Here is a 7,492-nt window from a genome sequence, read left to right on the forward strand (position 1 = left end):
TGGCCCGAGATGCAGTTTCATCTGCTGGCATTTTCCTGGCGTAGGCTCAGGCACACCACAATTCACCTGGGGAGCCAGACGCCGGGGAGCCAGCTCCCATCCCTGCCGGGCGCTGCCCCCGGCTCCAGCCGCTGTGCCCGAGGGCGATGTTCTCACCTGAGCCCAGGGGAGGAGGAGCCCGCAGCCAGAGCCCGGACAGAGCAGAAGCGGCTGGGATGCAGGGGCTGGACTGCTCGGTGTCCCATGAGGAGGAGCTGCCGGTGCCGCCTCGCAGCGCTCCCAACCTGCCAGCTCTCGGGAATGAAACGTCCTGGCTAAACGCCCCCCGCCCTTGGCTCCCTGTGATCCCCTCCGAACTGATCTGAGACTGGAATGTCTCCTGGGATGTGATTCCCTCTAGCCTGAGGGGAACTGCGTTAATAAAACCCAGCGTGAGCTGTGGAGGAGATGGGGGAGGAGGCAGGCAGGGCTGGTGAGATGAGGCTTTTATGAACAAGTCGCAGGGCTGCTGGAAATGTCCCGTCCTGTCCTCTCTCCCTCTCCCCGTCCCTGGAGTCGAGCTGTGGAATTTAGGGTGTGGGTCGAGCCTTTTCTTCACGCACGTTTCTGCTCAGAGCAGCCAAGCCCCTCAGCTCCTTCTCTCCTCCCTCCTCAGCAAACGCTGCTGAACTCCCTTCCCTGGAGCGGGTCCCACTCCTCCAGCTCCTCTCGCTGCTGCTGGGACCTTCCTGCCCCTGCACACTGCTCTGCCATCGTGCCCTGGTGCTGCTCACCTGTGTCCCCGGGATGTGCAGCCGGCTCGGCAAGGAGGGCAGCGGGAAGGAGAGAGGGCTCCCCACATCTGGGCAGGATGGGGTGGCTGCACTCATGGGCTGCTCGCTGCTGGCTGAGCAGGACCAGCCAGACACGGGGCTCTGACTGAATAAAGCCAGGTAAAGGCGGTAAAGATATGAGCCGGGGGGAAAAAGACAGGAGAGCAAGAGGGTTTGGGCCAGAGGAGATATCCATGAAGAGAGACCACGGAAATGTGGATTTTATTGGTGTGAGTGCACTCCTGGCTCCCTCTGGGATGCAAAGTGCCTCTCCCAGCAGTAACTTGGCACAGCAGTGATGCCAAGTCCTGACATTCCAAACTCCTGGATGCTCTGTGACACACACTGCATTGCCACTAGCAAATGTCACTGGGATAGATTGGTTGGACAGTGTCAGAGATCCGTTCCCAAAGTGTTTCCACACTTTCTCTCGGGCTGCAGTTGCTGAACTCTGAGACTGAATTGTCACAAACTCCCTGTGGAAGCCTCAGATCCAGGGGAGCACCCAGAGACCACACAGCAGACTCTGAGGAACCATCTAAAAGGACACCATGAGAGCTTGCACAAGGCTGGGAATGAATCCAGCACAGCATCCACAGTGTCCAGCCTCTCCAGACAGCCGAGGGGTTTGCTCAGACCACTGATCTTTCTGCTCCTACAGGGGAGGATCTTTGCAATCTTCCCAAGGAGCAGCCCATGGATGGAGAGCTCAGCACTCTGGTGGAGATGCCAACTGAAAGCATTTCAGCAGAAATCATGAGAAATCAGAGTGCACAACCAGGCTGCCCTGTGCATTTGCAAGGGTTATTGACTTTCCACGTGAAAAGGAGATACCACTGGCTTCTTTTACAGGAAGGAAAAAATATTTAGTTTCTGTCTGAAAAACTTCTGTTGGAAGCTGATGGTTGGGGAGCCTCAGTAGGACAGGAAGAGCAATGTGATGACTAAAACTCATGAAACATTTTGAAGAGCCGGGACAAAAGACCCCAAATGTGTCTGTGCACTATTGTGTGGAGGCTGCAGCATCTCACAAGATCTCTCTGGGTGCTTTATGAGCTGTGTCCTGGCTCGGGAAGGGACAGAGGTGGGGAGGCAGTCACTGTAAAGCTCTGGTTGAAAGCAGTCGCTGTTCATGGGTTGGTGCTAAGAGCCTCCTAAAGGTCAAGGGCACCTCTGCCTCACACACAGACCCACCCTCGAGTCTGTAGATGGGCTTGGGTTGTTTCCTTACTGTGAAACTCCATCAGTGCCCCCCAGAGCTGTGTGGGGAACCACCGGGGCAGCTCCTGGAGGTGTTTGCTGTCTGTCTGTCTGTCTGTCTGTCTGCAGAGGGAGGGGGAAGCAGACTGGCCAGGGAGTGGCTGTGTGGGAGCAGGAGGGAATGGCCTCTGGGCAGACATTTGGGTGAGGAGGAAATGCTCAGTCCTGAGCCCATCGGCCTGGACAGCAAAGGTGAAGCATGGACAGGTGAAGCAGGGAGCCTGCACAGGTGTGAGATCCCTCCAGGGCTCACTCAGCACTGTTATCTCCTGCAAGGGGTGTGAGCTCGCCGCTTCGGACTCCTGAAACCGCCTGACAGATCCCAGCCACAGGGGAGGCAGCAAAGGTCACAGCCTCAGTGCTCAGAACCCCCAGACATGCACCAAAAAACCCCAGTGCTGGCTTTTTAGCTGGCCTTTTACTTCTGAACTCAGGTTTGCTGTCCTGTCCTGTGTACAATTCACAGTAATTGTCCTTGGGATCTGAGGATACACCAGATGGGTTTTGGAAGAGGTAATTTCTTGACTTCTCCGACTGCAGAATTTGGGGACACAAAAGCCCCTCTTTCAGTTACAATTAATGGCATCAGCCTTCAGCTGGGATGAGAACATGACTCCAAGAGCAAAGCCCCACTTCTGGATGTGTGCCTACAAAGGAAATGGAACTTCCAAGATGCAGTAGCCACAAGGAGATTTGAAAGATTGTCTTTCTACCTCCTCTCCTTTCCCCACCAGGAGCTGAGGGCATCCTCATTTGGCACCTTCCTCCACCAGAGCAGGTTCAAGTGGCACAGGTAAAGGCAGGAGTGTTCCTGCACCTCCCAGGACCCACAGGAATGGCTGAGAGAAGCCTCTTCTGAGGGGGAAAAACCTCTCAGTGTAGCTCAGGTGTGCCTGGGGCTCAAACAGGAAACACTCATGGTGTGAAAGGATTGGGGTCCAGCAGAGCCTTCAGACCAAAAGTGGGTTAGCATGAACGAGTTAAAATCCTTTCCTTTGCTTGGTGAAATTTATTGAAAACTACATTGTTCATCTGTTGAAACTTCACAGCTGTTGAGATTGCCCTCGGGGCAAACCACATCCAAGAAATGGCATGTAGATCCTGGAGCACGGGACTTGAAAGCTGAAACGCTGCTCTGAGCGCTGCCTCCCTTCCCTCGCAGTCACGTCTGGCCATCTGCAGCTCCTCCAGTCACACACTGGGGGCTTCTCTTCCTCCCACTGCTCCTCTCCGACTCCTGCAGCACAGTCCTTTTGTTCCAGGCATTGTATTTCGGCTGAAGAGCAGCAAGGATGCAGATACAGGAAGATGTCTGTGTGGGGAGTGTGCTCCAGTGGCACCCAGAGTGAGACAGGGCTGAGTGCCACCACGGGACATCACCTGCCTGTGACACTGCATTTTATCCCTTGGGGAGCAGTGGTGAGGCAGGCCTGGGGCAAATGTGCCAGTTGCTCATGAAAAATCTGTGAATTCTGTTTAGTGGTAGCCACTTGCCTGCTTCTACTACTACTACTACTACTACTACTATTTATTATTATTATTATTATTATTTTGTTTTCTTTTATTATTTTATTATTTAGTTGGCTGCAACTCTGCTTCCTAAAAAGGTGTATGGGATAAAAAGGTAGTTCTTGAATATTTCCTTCTGATTTGAGTGCTCTGTGTGAACTTGGGAACTGAAATCAGTCACTTGGCACAAGTAAATTAGGACTAGCTAGAGCTCAAACAACAAAATAAAAGGAGGACATGAGAAACCACTGACTGCATGCACTCAGTCACAAAGGATTCATGGAGTAATTTTGAGCAGCAAACACATTGGTAAGAACTGGAGGGTTTGCTTCTTTTTGGGGGATTGTCCACAAACAAAAATACTGGCGAATCCATCAGACGCTTTCTTCTGCTTTGAATAGTTTGCCCAGATCCCCGAGCAATCATCCTGTGCAATTTGCTGCTCACCTAAATAACTTCAGGTACACCCAGAGCACTGCCCAGATCTGCCCCTGCACGCACTAATTAGGGCTCTCCAAGCGCAAACCTGCAGCTGCTGAGGCTCCGGCTGCGCGCCCGGTGTGCACCGACCCCGGCGGGGACCGGGCAGGACGTGCCCGCAGCCAGGGGTGGCTTCTGCGGGAGCCGGGGGTGTCACTGTCCCCCCAGCACAGCCCTGCCAGTGCAGCCAGAGGCGCGGCCAGCGCTGTGCCCGCGGCACGGGCAGACAGGCAGGAGACGCCGGGAGGCCGGTGTTGCATTCCTTACCTGTGAAACAACCTTGGGGAATTCCTGCAGCTCTTTGTAGCCACATTTCAGCTGTGACAGCGTGAGGATTTCAGCTAGGCAGACTCTGGAGGGGGAGGTTGTAAGTTCCTGTTAGAGAAATGGAGAGAAAGTTCAAAAAACACAGACCTGCCTTTGAATTCTGTTAAGTGGTAGCAACTTGCCTGCTTCTATTACTACTACTACTATTATTATTATTATTATTATTATTATTATTATTTAGTTGGCTGCAACTCTGCTTCCTAAAAACTGTATGGGATAAAAAGGTAGTTCTTGCATATTTCATTCTGACCTGAGTGCTCTGTGTGAACTTGGGGACTGAAATCAGCCCTTACCTGGAGGATGAACTGGCCAGCCAAGGCACCAAGTTATTCAGAAATTACTGATTTTGAGTAAATCCTCCCAGAGCTATTCAAAAATCAGTTCTTGTCTTTCAGATTTATATGTCCCTAAAGCCAGAGTCAGCCTTCAAGTGTAGGCAAGCCCTAACACTTGAACCGTGTAAGGAGAGACCTGGAGCAGGGGAAAAGAGAGAGGCAAAATGAAGTTACTTCATTGAATCACAGATCAAATCTAGTGTGAAAAATAGCGGAATTAGGAAGTTTGGCCAGTCAAAGAGTGAAAATTGTTGCAAGGATATTCAGATGTAGGTGAGGCCCTCCTGCAGAAGCCCCCCGTGGGAGGATGGCTCCTGGGCAGGGCTCTCCCAGGGAGACCTGACACCGTAATTCCACCTCCGGAGCCGAGGCCTCTCCAGCTGGGAGCGGAGGGTTTGAGGTGGGCGGTGTGTGCACGGGAGGAGCTGTGTACACTCAGCTTCCCAGACAGCCACAATAAATTATCTCATTAGTAAATGCTCCTCAGCACATACTCGGCCTCCCACTGCACAGAAAAACTTTGTGTCTAATTAACCAAATGAAAGGGTCCCCAGACGCTGCTAAGGGATGCGCTCAGCTTGAAGCCCAGGCTCCTTCAGCAAGTTGTTCTGTGCCTAGTGGAACTAATGAATCTTGATTTCTTACGGCTGGAGCTCTGGCATTCCCTGTGCCCCCTGCAAGTCCATCCTCTCCTCCCTCCAGCACATGCTGAGCCTCTTCCTACAGTCAGGAACAGCCAGGCAGGGAGAGGAGCCTCAGCCCCACACCCTGATGGCTCGAGCTGGCAGAGCTGAGTTTCCTCACAGCTCCCCGAGGTCACCTTGTGTCACCTCCTGCCATTTCTCTCTCCTGTCTCTGTTTGCTCTCATGGCTCGTTGGACAGGGCCACACTTCTTTCCTTCAAGGAAGGGAGCCACACTTCTCCAGGACACACACCTGGGAAAGAAAGAAGTGCAGGTGCTGCTGGGGCAGGGGCTTTCCAGTGACATTCCTCTGCTCTTCCAGCTGCTCCACCAGTCAGTGGGAAAAGACAGGCAGGGAAAGGCTGGATGTAAAATGCTGCTGTTCCAGCTGAAAGCAGCACTGCACATCTCCCAGGGCAGGAGAACTCCCCGGCGCTGCGGGAGGAAGGATTTGGGAGTGTTGCCCCTCACCGGTGTTTGTTTGAGGAACAATTCTTCTCTTTGCTCAGGAGTGCAGGAGCTGCAGCTCCCCCTGCCCAGCTCCTGCACCGAGGGGTGGTTTGCTTTACAAACGCTTTTCTCTTCCCCTCGCTGGAAATTTGACTCTACAAAAACACTTGTGCAGCAGCTAATTGCCAGCCCTGCAGTGACTTAGCTCTCTAATTCCTGCCAGTCAATGAACCAGCCCAAAGAGCTGCTTTTCATAACGTGCTGAATGTATAAACACAGCCCTAGAGACATGACATAGCTGGGATTTTTATTTTTTTTCCTGTACATCTTCAGGATCCTTCTCAGTTTTGGAAACTTCTCTTCATTGGGCATAAGGAACGTCCAGAGATGGAGGTGGCAACGAGGCCAATTCCAGGGAGACACTGAGGAGACATAGACCCACAGAGGCCCCGGAGACGAGCAGGGCTGCCAGGGAAGAGATGATTGTCAGGAAATTGGTTTGGAGGTAAAACTGGCGTCGTCCAGCCTGTCTCTTCATGATTTGAGGGTTCATCATCATCTTTTCATGGATTCTTACTGCCCAACAATGTCCACGCCTTCCAGAGCGTTCCTTGATCTCCTGGTTTGTATCCAGAGGGCTGCTGCAAAAATTGTTGTGCTGGTCAATGGCTTAGACCACATCATTCCTCTGTTCCCTCCTCCCCGGCAGCCTCGTCTGCCTGCCCCAGCTGCGGAGTGCTGCTCTTCCCTCTGCCAGCCCCTCATTATCCACCTCTCTGTCCTGCACCCCGCCTGCCATGCGATACAGGCCGCGGTCCCTTCCCGCCCTCAGCCCTGCCCCACAGCCGGCCCTTCCCAGCTCGGCCCCCTCAGCCGCTCCGTCCCGGGAGCCGCCGTGCCCTGCGCTCCACAGCGGGACCGCTCTGCTCCCGCAGCTGCCAAGGGCCAGCACGAAAGGAAACGGCCTCAGGCTGTGCCAGGGAATGCTGGACTGGACTTCAGAGAAAACTTCTCCACCGAAAGGGCTGTGCGGCCGCGGCACGGGGCACCCGGGGCAGCGCTGCAGTCACCGCCCGGGGAGCTCGGGAGCCCTGGGGATAGGGCAGCTACCGGGGACACGGGTTACTGTGGCCTCGGCAGTGCAGGGGGAACGCCTGCCCCCGCTCACTGTGAGCCTCGGTGTCCCGGTGTCTGTGAATCCCGGTGTCTCGGTGTCTGTGATTCTCGGTGTCCCGGTGTCTGTGACTCTCGGTGTCTGTGACTCTCGGTGTCCCGGTGTCTGTGACTCTCGGTGTCTGTGACTCTCGGTGTCCCGGTGTCCCGGTGTCTGTGACTCTCGGTGTCTGTGACTCTCGGTGTCCCGGTGTCCCGGTGTCTGTGACTCTCGGTGTCTATGACTCTCGGTGTCTGTGAGTCCCGGTGTCTCGGTGATCGGTCCGTGATCGATTCCCGCTCCGGGGGCCGCACGGGTCTCTCGCGCCCTCTGCCGGTGGCGGCCGGCCGGTGGCGGGTCCCCCACCTGCTCTCTGTGCGCATGCGCTCCACGGGACTCGCACCTCCCCCAGGGGGCGGGGCCTGGCGTTTGCGCGCGCGCACTGGGTCACGTGGCGGCTCGTGCCGGCTAAAGGCGGCGCGC

At 54.7% G+C, this 7,492-nt stretch overlaps 1 protein-coding gene and 1 long non-coding RNA gene across 4 annotated transcripts; both read right to left on the minus strand.

Annotated features, from left to right (window-relative positions):
* Nucleotides 1–1,375: 1,375 nt before the first annotated feature.
* Nucleotides 1,376–5,704, minus strand: LOC107211800. 2 transcript variants are annotated; one of them, XR_001524302.2, is made up of 3 exons: nt 4,682–5,704; nt 4,329–4,436; nt 1,376–3,348 (listed from the first exon to the last, which is right to left on the minus strand). It is a non-coding gene; the product is annotated as an uncharacterized LOC107211800 (long non-coding RNA). The 2 variants fall into 2 exon arrangements; XR_004499616.1 differs by having other exon boundaries at nt 5,660–5,696.
* Nucleotides 5,705–6,142: 438 nt separating this feature from the next.
* On the minus strand, nt 6,143–7,473 carry LOC107211798 (DNA topoisomerase 1-like). 2 transcript variants are annotated; one of them, XM_015644278.2, is made up of 2 exons: nt 7,025–7,473; nt 6,143–6,494 (listed from the first exon to the last, which is right to left on the minus strand). In XM_015644278.2, the coding sequence occupies exons 1-2, from the start codon at nt 7,390–7,392 to the stop codon at nt 6,218–6,220; spliced, it is 645 nt and encodes a 214-aa protein (XP_015499764.1). In that variant the 5' UTR covers nt 7,393–7,473; the 3' UTR covers nt 6,143–6,217. The 2 variants fall into 2 exon arrangements, with proteins under 2 accessions (XP_015499764.1, XP_015499763.1); XM_015644277.2 differs by having other exon boundaries at nt 6,143–6,497; nt 7,025–7,450.
* Nucleotides 7,474–7,492: the final 19 nt, after the last annotated feature.

Source organism: Parus major, chromosome 15 (assembly GCF_001522545.3).
Source record: "Parus major isolate Abel chromosome 15, Parus_major1.1, whole genome shotgun sequence".
Classification (NCBI taxonomy): domain Eukaryota; kingdom Metazoa; phylum Chordata; class Aves; order Passeriformes; family Paridae; genus Parus; species Parus major.

Bases quoted from the DNA above. Each gene is read 5' to 3' on its own strand.
- LOC107211798 (XM_015644277.2), bottom strand. From the start codon at position 7,392: ATGCGCACAGAGAGCAGGTGGGGGACCCGCCACCGGCCGGCCGCCACC. The intron at 6,498-7,024 runs GTGAGCGGGGGC...CAATTTTTGCAG, and splicing joins CCGGGACACCGAGGCTCACA to CAGCCCTCTGGATACAAACC.